This window comes from Melanerpes formicivorus, unplaced genomic scaffold (assembly GCF_026170545.1).
Source record: "Melanerpes formicivorus ecotype bairdi unplaced genomic scaffold, bMelFor1.0.p_v2 SCAF_8, whole genome shotgun sequence".
NCBI classification, from domain to species: domain Eukaryota; kingdom Metazoa; phylum Chordata; class Aves; order Piciformes; family Picidae; genus Melanerpes; species Melanerpes formicivorus.
In genome coordinates, this window is record NW_027142360.1 from 4513644 (window position 1) to 4527281 (window position 13638).

The window sequence follows — 13638 nt, forward strand, 5'->3', positions numbered from 1 at the left end:
GAGAAGCAAGTTAGTGTCTCCCAGAGCGAAGAAGTGAGAGGAGAGAGAGAAACTGTTTTGGGGAACTAAATCTTATGGCAGATCTCTCCAATGGGATTGTTTAGAAGGATCTTTAGTTTCCTTTCTACACCCAGTGGTGATTTATTTACATTTTACTACTTCTCTGCTTAAGGTCTGTGGAAAATTTAAAAGGCATAGCCTAAAACTCCTATAGCCACAGAGGGTAGGTGGCCAAGTCAAGGTCTTTGCACTTATACCCTGAAACTCATCCCCATAGGTTATGTCCACCTCTGAGATGATGCTGGCTGGCAGGTGACACACATTCACACCCTTCTGGGTTTTGTGGCAGCAGTGAGGTGGTGGAGCCCCAGGAGGACCACCTGCAGTGGTGTTGCTGCAGGCTGTCTGCTTGCAGGCTGCAAACTCTCCTCAAGCCAAGGTGTCTCAGTGGCAGGCAAACTGTCAGTCTGCTGTCACCCTGTCCCTGGCAAGTGCTGCTGAAATGGTACAGAGGAATGCTTATTTTCATGCTGCTCCTATGAATCTCTTAGCAGAGACAAACTGAAATACAGCACAAACTTCCAGTTCTGCAATAAATCCACCACAGATGTGCTGCTTATTTTTGTGGAGCGCTTTTAGGCTGTGGCTTAAGTGGTGCCTTAGCCAGACCAAGTATTTTTAGGCTCTGCAATCATAGGATCATTTAGGTTGGAATGATCAAGTCCAACCATTGATCTAGCACTGCCAAGTTACCACTAAACCATGTTCCTAAGCACCACATCTACACATCTTGTAAATACTTCCAGAAATAGTGACTCTACCACTTCCCCTGGCAACCTGTTCTGGTGCTTAACAACTCCTACTATGAAGAGATATTTTCCTAATATCCAACCTAAACCTCCCGTGGCATAATTCCAGGCTATTTCCTTTTGTCCTGTTGTTTGGAGAAGAGAGATGCTCAACTTGATCCTTTCAGGTAGAAAGAGCTAGAATGTCTCTCTTCAGCCTCCTTTCCTCCAGACTAAGCAACCCCAGTTCCCTCAGCCCCTTCTCATAAGACTTGTGCTTTACCAGCTTCATCACCCTTCTCTGGACATGCTCCAGCACTTCAGTGTCTTTACTGTAGTGTGGCTTCCAAAATTGAGCACAATATTCAAGGTGCTGCCTCACCAGTGCTGAGTACCAGGGTCAGTCACTCCCCTGGCCATGGTGGCTGGATGCTGTTGGCCTTCTGTGACAGTTCAGGCTGTGCCTTCAAGAAAAGGCCAGCTGCAGAATTCTCTAGCTGAATGTTTGGGTGTAAAAAGGAAAGCAAAGATTAATTCTAAAGGAATGTCTTGGTCTGATGTGAGATGTACCACAGCAAATACCTCAAACATTCTCACTTCAGCTTCAGTCTGTTCTGACTTTTGTTTCTTGGCCAGAGTGCATGCAGCTAACCCTGGACTGAAACTGATAAGAAAACTAACTTCTTAACAACTGCTTTCAGCTAATGAATTTCCCTTAATATCCTTTTCTCTCTTTTTCTCCTTTTTCATCTAATTAGCTGGAGGGGAAAGGGAAGGGGGGAAAGAGGTTGGGGGGAACCTGAGGTGGGATCCTCCTGCTAGGGGGATTTTTCCTGTGTTGTGTTCTTTCCTGTAAATTCTTGTATACCATTGTCACTACTGTATATTTTGTATGAATTCACTGGATTTCATTGTTGCTTGTAACATGCAGCCTTCATTGGCTTCTCCCACTGGGTCAGCTGTGCTTTATGTTGGTGCGGGTGGGCTAAAGCATCACACCACTACACCTTCTTGGCCACCTGGGCATACTGCTAGCTCATATTCAGCCAGCTATTAGCCAACACCCTCAGATCCTTTTCCATCACCTAACATCACGCTGCATTTTCTTATTATTTTGCAAGTTGTGTTCCATTGAAAATATATAACCATTAATTAACCTTGGTGAAAGCCATATGGTAACCCAGTCAGAGGATGCTAGGGGTTGGAAGGGACCTCCAAAGACCATTGAGTCCAACCCCCCTGCCAGAGCAGGACCATAGAATCCAGCACAGGTTGCACAGGAACACATCCAGACGGGTCTTGAAAGTCTCCAGAGAAGGAGACTCCACAATCTCACAAGGCAATCTCACCAGTCCCTCAAGCATCCTGGTAGCTCTCTGTTGGACTGTTTATAGCAGGTCCCTGTCACTCTTGAACTGGGATGCAACATTCCAGGTGAGGTCTCATCAGTGCAGAGTAGAGGGGGAGGAGAACCTCCCTGGATCTGCTGGACACACTGTTCTTAATGAATCCCAGTATCCCATTCACCCTCTTGGCCACCAGGGCACATTGCTGACCCATGGATAATTTATTGTCCACTAGGACTCCCAGGTCCTTCTCCTCAGGGCTTCTCTCCAGCAGATCACCTCTGCAGTGAACTGTTCCTCAGTGCATGTTTAACAGGCTAACAAGGATGAAGTTTAATGCTGAATAGATGTATTCAATATTTTAGAGAGCAGCTGTATTTCTCAAAATGTGCTGTTCCAGCCCATTGCTACCTAGAGATCTTTCACTGGACCTCCCAATTCTGTTGCACATGTGAGACAGATGTGTGATTTATTATAAATCAAGATTGAGAATGGAAGCTCTGCTTTGGCAATGCCAGAGAACAACTTCACCTGAGACATTAGGAACTGTTTTCAAACAAACAAAATAGCCAACAAGACAGGATGTTGCCACTGACTTGCCATTTAATCAGAAATGATGGCCTGATGGTTGACAGTCCCCAACAAGTGATCTTTGCTGTAGCTATTAACCCTTGGCTGAGAAGAGGGAGCTTGACAGGCTGGAAAGATGGGCAGAGTCCAAGGGCGTAAGATTTAATACACCTAAGTGTCAGGTTCTACACATTGGCCACAACAACCCCAGGCAGTGCTACAGGCTGGGGTCAGAGGGCTGGAGAGCAGCCAGGCAGAGAGGGACCTGGAGGTACTGGTTGATAGTAGGCTGAACATGAGCCAGCAGTGTGCCCAGGTGGCCAAGAAGGCAAATGGCATCCTGGCCTGCATCAGGAGCAGGGAGGTCATTCCGCCCTGTACTCAGCACTGGTTAGGCCACACCTTGAGTCCTGTGTCCAGTTCTGGACTCCTCAATTTAAGAAGGATGTTGACTTGCTAGAAGGTGTCCAGAGAAGGGCAACAAAGCTGGGGAGGGGTCTGGAGCACAGCCCTGTGAGGAGAGGCTGAGGGAGCTGGGGTTGCTTAGCCTGGAGAAGAGAAGGCTCAGAGGAGACCTTATTGCTGTCTACAACTCCCTGTAGGCAGGTTGTAGCCAGGTGGGGGTTGGTCTCTTCTCCCAGGCAAGCAGCACCAGAACAAGAGGACACAGTCTCAAGCTGCACCAGGGGAAGTTTAGGCTGGATGTTAGGAAGAGAGATTGGCCATTGGAATGTGCTGCCCAGGGAGGTGGTGGAGTCACCATCCCTGGAGATGTTTAGGAAGAGACTGGATGAGGCACTTGGTGCCATGGTTTAGTTGATTAGATGGTGTTGGGTGATAGGTTGGACTTGATGATCTCAAAGGTCTTTTCCAACCTGGTTAATTCTATTCTATTCTAAGAGTGAAATGAATAGAACCATAGAATGGTCCAGGCTGGAAGGAACCTCTAAAGGTCATCCAGACCAACCTCCCTGCAGTCAGCAGGGAAATCCCCAACTAGATCAGGCTGCTCAGGGCCTCGTTGAGCCTCACCTTGAGTATCTCCAGGGAAGGAGCCTCAACCACCTCCCTGGGCAACATGTTCCAGTGAAGAGCTTCCTGCTATCTAATCTAAACCTGCCTTTCTCTAGTTTGAAGCCATTGCCCCTTGTCCTGTCACTACAGGCCCTTGCAAAGAGTCTCTCCCCATCCTTCTTGCAGGTCCCCTCCAGGTGCTGGACGGCTGCTCTGGGGTCTCCCCTGCTTTTGGGAAGATGCAGCTGTTCTAGCGATGCTCACTCAGATCCAACACCATGCGCAAAAGGGGCAGAGCTGCACAGCCCTGACTTCATCAGCAGCTCTGTGTGCCAAAGGTTGCAGGACTCAGTGATGCTCCTCCTGCCAGAAAAACTTATTTCATGGTTTGCAGACTGGCTCCCAGAGCTACAGTGATATATCCAGATGCTGCTAAAAATATGGTCTTTCATTTTCTTCTGGCAGGTTAGAGCAGTCAGGACTATTTATAAGGTGGTGTTTTTCCTTTCCAGTTCAAATGTACCACACTTCAATTAAGAGGAAAAAGTTGTTGTTGGTGGTGGTGTTTTGGGTTTTTTTATCTTTAGTTTAGGATCATACTGAATTTCCATCAGGCCTTGCACAGCTTAGTGAAAGCTCTCCTAAAAATAGGAATTATCTGGGATTCCTTGCATCAGAGGGCTGATGAGTGCTTGAAAACCTGATGTGAGAAATGAACTATAAATATGACACTTCTGTCAGAGTCCCAGTGATTTTTTGGCAAGACCTTGTGGTGCTTAGTAGCTGGAGAGCTTGCATCTGTTTCACTCCTGCCCTTTCAAAACTACTTAACAAAACCACTTATTCTCCTCCTAGGGCAGATGAGTCTCACTGACACAAAGGTTTTTGGTGGAATATAGATATCACTCTTTCCACCCAACTACCAGTCCATGCCCAGCAGGTCATGGGAGGTGATTCTCCCCCTTTACTCTGCTCTGGTGAGACCCCACCTGGAGCACTGCATCCAGTTCTGGAGCCTCTATTACAGGAAGGATCTGGAGGTGCTGGAACATGTCCAGAGAAGAGCCATGAGGTTGTAGACAGGCAGGGGCTGGTCTCTTCTCTCAGGCAACCAGCACCAGAACAAGAGGACACAGTCTCAAGCTGCACCAGGGGAGGTTTAGGCTGGAGGTGAGGAAGAAATTCTTCATAGAGAGAGTGATTGGCCATTGGAATGTGCTGCCCTGGGAGGTGGTGGAGTCACCATCACTGAAGGTGTTTAGGAAGAGACTGGATGGAGTCCTTGGTGCCATGGTTTAGTTGAGTACATGGTGTTGGGTGATGGGTAGGACATGATGATCTCGAAGGTCTCTTCCAACCTGGTTTATTCTATTCAGTGCTGAGTACAGGGCAGAATGACTTCTCAAACCTTTTCTTCTAAGGAACTTACAGCACTGAGCTTTGCAGTAAGTGTAATACATGATATAAGCTTTTATCCTCTCAGCTGAATGGGAATTGAGTTCAGTCAGAGCAGATTTAATTGTTCTGTTATTGAGGTAGGACTGTTGTCTGTGTGAAAGCTTTCTGTGCTGTGAACAGCAGATGAATAGATTCCTGAGGGGCTTGGCTCATTTGCAGTTGAGTTCATTTGTAAAACAAAAAACAGTGCCAAATCTTGTACCCCACAAAAGAACAGAGGGCCTTCATAATAGGGTAAAAGATAATCAAACTTGCATATAATACCTCAGCTCCTCTGCTTAAACAAGGATACTTTTGCATACAAAGTCCCTGTGAGATGTTAATGAACCTGGGCTACCCTGAGACAAAACACTTTGCATGCTGCTTCTCCTGTCAAACCCTTAAGATGTTGTATTAGTGCTAGAGACATCAAGTACTAATGCTAATAATATTAATGAAACATTACATTGAGCATCCCACTGTGCAGTACAATGCAGGTGTCACAATGCACTGATTAATTAGCAGATGAAAGAATGCAGAACACCGAATTAACCAGGTTGGAAAGGACCTTTGAGTTCACAGAGTCCAACCTATCACCCAACACCATGTAATCCACTGAACCATGGCACCAAGTGCCTCCAAGAATGCATTTGGGCTGAAGTTGTTCTGAGAATACTTTTCCCAAGATGAGCTTTCTGATATCTGGCATGTCTTCATCTTAACACATGGAAACAGCTCAACACTGGATACCTTTGCTGAAAGGGCTGCCTGGGGTTTTACAATGAATTTTGGTCTTTGTTTCTGCTGAACAAGTCTATGACCACCTCTCTTTTCTTAGTGTGACCTCTTGGAGAAAGAACCCTAAGAAATAAATACATATTTAACTGCATGATCTGTGCTTGAGCCTCCAAAGCAAGGGTAGGAAGGAGATGGGAAGAGATTGTAGGAGAAAATGAATTTTCCCAGCCCCTTGCCTCATGTGTAAATTGCTTAGTCCTGGGGTATTAAAAATGCCTTCTAAGATGTGGATGCCTTGTCTTGACCTGTATATTCCCTGGTGCAGAGCACACAAATATATGCTGACTTAGGAAATACTGAGAAATCAACCTTGGCCCAGATTTGTGAGCAAGGCTTCTAATTCATCTTTATTGATGATCTGGATGAGGGCATTGAGTGCATCATCAGTAAGTTTGCAGATGACAGCAAGGTGGGAGCAGGAGTTGATCTGTTAGAGGGTAAGAGAGCTCTGCAGAGGGACCTCAACAGGCTGGACAGATGGGCAGAGTCCAAGGGCATGAGATTGAACACATCTAAGTGCCAGGTTCTACACATTGGCCACAACAACCCCAGGCAGTGCTACAGGCTGGGGTCAGAGTGGCTGAGAGCAGCCAGGCAGAGAGGGACCTGGGGGTACTGGTTGACAGTACGTTGAAGATAAGCCAGCAATGTGCCCAGGTGGCCAAGAAGACCAATGGCATCCTGGCCTGGATCAGGAAGAGTGTGGCCAGCAGGAGCAGGGAAGTCATTCTGCCCTGTACTCAGCACTGGTTAGGCCACACCTTGAGTCCTGTGTCCATTTCTGGGCTCCTCAATTCAAGAAGGACATTGAGACACTTCAACGTGTCCAGAGAAGGGCAACAAAGCTGGGGAGGGGTCTGGAGCACAGCCCTGTGAGGAGAGGCTGAGTGAGCTGGGGTTGCTTAGCCTGGAGAAGAGGAGGCTCAGGGGAGACCTTCTTGCTCTCTACAACTCCCTGAAGGGAGGTTGTAGCCAGGCCGGGGTTGGTCTCTTTTCCCAGGCAACGTGTGGTAGAACATGAGGATAAAGTCTCAAGCTACACCAGGGGAAGTTTAGGCTGGAGGTGAAGAAGAAATTCTTCCCAGAGAGAGATTGGGCATTGGAATGTGCTGCCCAGGAAGGTAGTGGAGTCACCACCACTGGAGATGTTTAGGAGAGCCTGGATGAGGCACTTGGTGCCATGGTTTAGTTGATTAGATGGTGTTGGGTGCTAGGTTGGACTTGATGATCTCTGAAGTCTTTTCCAACCTGGTTAATTCTATTCTATTCTAATTCAGAGCAACTCCCTGACAGGGGTTTGGAGACATATGTGCCAGCTTCTCAGAAAAGCCAGACGCAATGCAGCTAAGTGAGAGCAGTGAAGGAGGCACGTGGACGTTCTTCTGAGGACTGGTATCTCTATCTGGTCACCCAAAAAAGTGAAACACAATCTGTGTTTGAAAGTGAGGAGAAAACATTTACCAAAAGGTGGATGCATGGACTGTGAAGCATTTCCAATTTTATTTTATGGGTTGTTTTTTTCCCACACTAAATAGTTTTCAGAGTGAAATACTAATGGAATTGCTATCCATGGCAAAGTGCCCACTGGCTTCTGTGTGGGCAGCAATGTGCCTGATATTAATTCTCCTTTGGCCTGAGTAAGTACTGCCTCTCAGTTCTGCCATCTTGGACAAGGATTTGTTCCAGCTTTAAATGACTGCAGAGAAGCTTTTCACAGCTAATTTAAAGGTTGACTGAGGCTTGGAAATTTAACTCTCTGCCTTTCTATTACTTCAGCCAGGCTATTATATACAGCGTGCCATGTGTTAGCCTGGTGAAGAGGAGGCTCTGGGGAGACCTTATGGCTCTCTACAACTACCTGAAAGGAGTGGGGGTTGGTCTCTTCTCCCAGGCAACGTGTGGTAGAACATAAGGATAAAGTCTCAAGCTGCACCAGAGGAAGTTTAGGCTGGAGGTGAGGAGAAAGTTCTTCCCAGAAAGAGAGATTGGCCATTGGAATGTGCTGCCCAGGGAGGTGGTGGAGTCACCATCACTGGAGGTGTTCAGAAAAGGACTGGATGTGGCACTTGGGGCCATGGTTTAGTTGTCAGGAGGTGTTAGGTATTAGGTGATAGGTTGGACTTGATGATCTCTGAGGTCTTTTCCAACCTGGTTGATGCTATGATGCTGTACAGACTCAAATGCCACTTACCTAGTGTCGGGTCGTACTCCCAGATGAAGCGTTTGGTCAGGAACCGTACAACAAGAGCTGCAGGAACAAAAGCATTCAGGTAAGATGCATGGGCCACCAATTCAGCTGATTTTTACAGCTTGTCTTACAAACTCTTCTTTTTAAACAGCCATGTAGCAAGGCCCCTAGACTGTGAGCACATTTCAGCTTTGCTTATTGTGGCAATTGAGACAATGCCAGTGTTTATAGCCAGCTTTACACTTTCAGAGTGGGGAGACAAAATTGCAAACCCCCACTGTTTAATCATCTACCCATGTAGCAATGCAGGACAAAGAACACCAGGAGGTTTTCAATCACAGGATGCTAGGGGTTGGAAGGGACCTCTGGACAACTTCAAGTCCAGTCCCCTCTGCCCTGAGCAGGACCACAGAATCTAGCACAGGTCACACAAGAATGCATCCAGACAGGGCTGGAAAGTCTGCGGAGGAGGAGACTCCACAACCTCTCTGGGCAGCCTGTTCCAGTGCTCTGTGACCCTCACAGTGAAGAAGTTCCTTCTCCTGTGCTGCTGTAGTTAGAATACAATATAATAGTTTACATCCACTGCCCCTTGTCCTATCACAGGGTGCAACTGAGCCGAGCCTGTCCCCTCCCTCTTGACACTCAGTCCTCAGATATTTATAGACATTTATTAAATCCTCTCTGTTTTCTCTTCAGACCAACCAGTCCCAGGTCTCTCAGCCTTTCCTCATAGGGCACATGTTCCAGGCCCTTCATCATCCTTGTAGCCCTTCCTTGGACTCTCTCCAGTAGATCCCTGTCCCTCTTGAACTGGGGAGCTGAGAACTGGATGCAATATTCCAGGTGAAGTCTCACTGGGGGAGGAGAACTTCCCTGGATCTGCTGGTCACACTCCTCTTAATGCACCCCAGGATCCCATTGGACTTCTTGGCCACAAGGTCACATAGCTGTCAATTGTAGTCTCTTAACTTCTCCCCCCAACCCCCCTTTTCTTTTTTTCCCCCTTCCTCACAATAGTTTGTACTACTAAAAGCCAAACCAACCCCATTTACATTGCTATGAATAGATGGCTTCTGACAATCCCTCTGCTTTGGATGCTTTAGATTTCCTATAACCAGTGGGAAAACAGTCAGCAGGTTTCAAAACAGGCTATCTTGAAGGTTCAAAGCTAGGGGTGCTCAAAACAATCTAAATCTTGAAAACTTCTCCTTAAAACTTGAAACCTTGTGTGGTAAATGTGCTGGAATGTGTCCAAAGAAGGGCCAGGAGGATGAGCAGAGGGCTGGAGTGCCTCTCCTATGAGGACAAGCTGAGGGAGTTGGGGTTGTACAGTCTGGAGAGAAGACTCTGAGGAGATTTATTGTGGCCATCCAGTATCTGAAGGGGGCTACAAGAAAGCTGGGGAGGGACTTTTTAGGGTGTCAGGGAGTGAGAATACTAAAGGGAATAGAACAAAACTAGAACTGGGTAGATTCAGATTGGATGTTAGGAAGAAGTTCTTCCCCATGAAGGTGGTGAGACACTGGCACAGGTTGCCCAGGAAGGTGGTGGAAGCCTCATGCCTGGAGTTTTTTAAGGCCAGGCTGGATGTGGCTGTGAGCAACCTGTGAGGTGTCCCTGCTCATGGCAGGGGGGTTGGAACTGGATGATCCTTGAGGTCCCTTCCAACCTTGACAATTCTGTGATACTTCCCCAGTCACCTGGGATCATCCTGAGATGGCATTTTCCTCCTTTCACCTGGCCCAAGCAAGCATTATGCAAGTGTACGATTACCAGCAGTGCTGAGCAGGCATTTCACTGTACTTGTTGTGCTCCCTGCTGTACCTGCCAGCCCAGGGGGCTAATTGCCATCTGGCCCTGCCCGTGGCAGCTGGCCCACACCCTCCCTTTCTTTTCTTCAGCTCCCTGCTGCATATGCAATTATTTGTTATTTCTCCAATGCAGGCCTCCCTCCTGGAGATGAATGCAACCTACTTCCCTCCTCACCACAGCTCACATCTGTGATCTCTGATTCTTAACTTCAGTAGCACTCAGTGAACCTCATTAGGAAGTTCTTAGCCCACACACTGAAACTGAGAACTCACTGTCCAGTGCTCCAATATCAAAAGCTTTATTTGCAAATCAGCAAATTCATTACTAGCATTTCCTGATGGTTGGCTTAAAATATAAAAGAGCTGATTCCTTCAACTGACAAGTAGGCAAAACATGGAAGATAAAAATGTTGCAAGACAGGCATCCCAAAACTTTTTAGATGGAAGCTTTTTAGATGATTGTCTATAGAATTGTAGAACTTTTTCCAAACTTCCAACCTGAATCTACCCATTTCCACTTTTGCTCCATTCCCCCCAGTCCTATCATTCCCTGACACCCTCAAAAGTCCCTCCCCAGCTTTCTTGTGGGCTCCCTTTAGATACTGGAAGGCCACAATTAGGTCTCAGAGCCTTCTCTTTTCCAGCCTGAACAGCCCCAACTCCCTCAGTCTGTCCTCATAGGAGGGGAGCTCCAGCCCTCTGCTCATCCTCGTGGCCTTCTCTGGATGGCTCCAGCACATCCAGATCTTTCTTGTAATAGTGATCTTGTATCAGCCTCAGAGCCATGTTCTCTGTGCCATTCGTGGTGGCCTGCACACTTGGGGCTGGGCAGGCTCTGCTCAGCCTCCCCCTTCCAGCATGGCTGATTCCCTCAAAACACTCCTGCTCTCCTTCATGGCAATGGTTATAGCCCATCCAATGGAGCTTTTCACTTCCACACATTTTTACAAGGCTCAGGATTAGCAGCTGCATTTCACAGATGTGGAATGTGAGATGCTCTTGATCCAGCATCTATCCTGTTTGTAACTATTGTGAGCTGTCTTGGGTGGGAAATGTCTTCACCTTTGCCTCGTTAGAGGTGCTTAAGAGATGAGCCCCAGCTGAATATCCAAACAATGCATGACTTTGCTGTCTAATCTGACTGAAAATAGCCAGTGAGAGGAAAGCTGGAAAGGGCATCCAAGTGCTTGGGCTGTCTGTCTGCAGACCAGCTTTCTGGCTTGTGCCACCTGACCTAGCAGGGGTCCCCCTGGAGCAGCAGCCATTTCGTTTATGTTGTGCTCTCTTGCTGCCAGCTCACATCATGATTTTTTCAGTACAATGACTTCTGCCAGCAGAAGAATCAGAAGTGAGGGCATAAGGAATTCGCTATGCTCTGGAGCTGTAAGCGCTCAGATTCCTGCAGCTGGCATAAACATCGCTTGAGGCAAAGCAATCAAACCTCCTCCTGTCCTTAGCAGGATTACATAGAGTCAAGATGGGCATTACTCCCTGCTTGCCTTAAAGGTGTGTGGACCCTGTTTGACCTGCTAGTCTTATTTAGGCATGCCTAACTCTAATAATGAGCCCAAAATAACCCAACACACACACAAATATACTCCAAATGCTGGGGTTTGAGTAAAAATAACACTGAGGCTGAGAATTGGTGGAGTGCATTATTTTCTGATTAAAACAGGTGACTAATTCATATTGAAACGAGCAGCTTATCCTCAATGGAGATGAAATGCATTTTGAAGCAGGCAAGATCTGGATCAAGAGTACCCAACAAGAGTGAAATTCATGATCCTCCACCGAGACTAGTCCAGGCTCTTCCCAGACAGTTACTGCTCACAACATACAAACTTGCAGGCTTAGAAGGAAAGAATCTCCATCAAACTGCAGTTTGGATTCCCACTGTGTTTTTCAGAGACATAAGCATTACCTAAGGGAATTGATGTAATGTCCCAGCACAGGAAGAGCAGACTCATGTCTCACTTCCAAGTCAGCTGTTTTACACAGGGTTTAAATTAGAGTAGAACTTGGCCCAGGACTTTCATTCACTCGTGTTTAAGCCTTCTGCCTTAGAAGTTATTCTTGGAGAAGGAACGTGATTATCTATCAACTACATTTGCAATGTAAGTCCACTGAAGACAATGAAGTTCTATCAGGAATATACTTGGCATACAAAGTGAGATTATCAACTACATAACCAATTCCTCTGGGACTTGTGTGGGTGAGTCCCTTACTCAGCTTTAAAAATCCCAGGCTATATATTTTGGACTATATGTATCTCTCTCTATATATATTTAATAGTGTTTTGTGCCTTGCTTTGTGTCTTTGGATTAAGTAACACATAAATGCTCTGGCTAAATTTACAGGCTGCCTGAATGTATATCTTTGTGAATGTGTTATCATTCCAGCTGAGCTAAGCTTTTCAGGGAAGGATGGAAGCAGGCTTTTAGTTCAAAAAACATCCCTCCCCCAAAAGCTACAGAGTTCAAAGTTATTCTAAGAAAAAATAACAACTCTCCCCAGTGAAATAACTGCATGATGACTCTTGTCTATTGTAAGAATGTTCAGCCATAAAAAGTGGTCTGAAAGTACTCCTATTATTTAACTTATCAACAAATCCGTTCCTGGTGCCATGATGATGTGTCATCAGTAAACCAGACTTGGCAGAAGACACCAGAGTGGTTTAAACCAAAGGTTATAATGATCAAAAGGCACTTTCACAAACCAAGTACTTCATTTTTCTTCTTCTTTTTTTTTCCCTCCACAAAAAACCCCTTACATTTTCATTAGTGAGCTCATGCCCCATTCACCCTCTTGGAGACCCCTTGTGTACTGGAATTTCAGTGCCCTTGGAGCACATGGTGAGGGCCAGCAAGCAGGGTGGTGGTGCTAAAGGCTTGTGGTATGTGATGTGCTGCCTGCTTAAACAGCTCTGTGTCCAGCTTTAGGAAATAATGATTTCCTTTAAAGGCATTACCACAGGAATCTTAGAATCAATAAGGTTGGGAAAGACCTCAGAGATCTTCAAGTCCAACCTGTCACCCAACCCTTATGACTGACTAAACCATGGCTGCAAGTGCCATGTCCAATCCTTTTATGAACACCTCCAGAGATGGTGACTCCACCACCTCCATATGCAGCACATTCCACTGGCCAGTTACTCTTTCTGGGAAGAACTTTCTCCTCACCTCCAGCTTAAACCTCCCCTGGTGCAGCTTGAGACTGTGTCCTCTTGTTCTGGTGTTGGTTGCCTGGGAGAAGAGACCAACTCTCACCTGGCTACAACCTCCTTTCAGGTAGTTGTAGAGAGCCATAAGGTCTCCCCTGAGCCTCCTCTTCTCCAGGCTAAACAACCCCAGCTCCCTCAGCCTCTCCTCACAGGGCTGTGCTCCAGACCCCTCCCCGGCCCCGTTGCCCTTCTCTGGACACGTTCAAGTGTCTCAATATCCTTCTTAAATTGAGGGGCCCAGAACTGGACACAGGACTCAAGGAATTTAATTTGCTTCTAAAAGTGTAGGTCTTTTGTAGAGGGGTAAGGAGAAAGTATGAACTTATCATGCAGCATCCTTTTCTGATCCTAGTATGTCATGAATGACAACATGCAATCATTACTTGTGTCTCTGTCTCCATGGGCCTGTGTTTGACTCAGTTTTGACAGCATCTCAGGCAGTTCAGTGGTGTGGGGATATCAG

The 13638-nt window shown here is 46.6% G+C and overlaps 1 protein-coding gene across 3 annotated transcripts in view; it reads right to left on the reverse strand.

Annotated features, from left to right (window-relative positions):
* Positions 1-13638, reverse strand: part of RERG (RAS like estrogen regulated growth inhibitor) — a 155848-nt gene that overhangs the window by 22344 nt on the left and 119866 nt on the right. For all 3 annotated transcript variants that reach the window (XR_010987778.1, XM_068141872.1, XM_068141873.1), the window contains exon 3: positions 8145-8201. Coding sequence is in view for 2 of the 3 variants with exons in the window: in XM_068141872.1 (XP_067997973.1) it covers positions 8145-8201 (57 nt within the window). In the remaining variant the exon portion in view is untranslated. The remainder of the gene's footprint in view (positions 1-8144; positions 8202-13638) is intronic.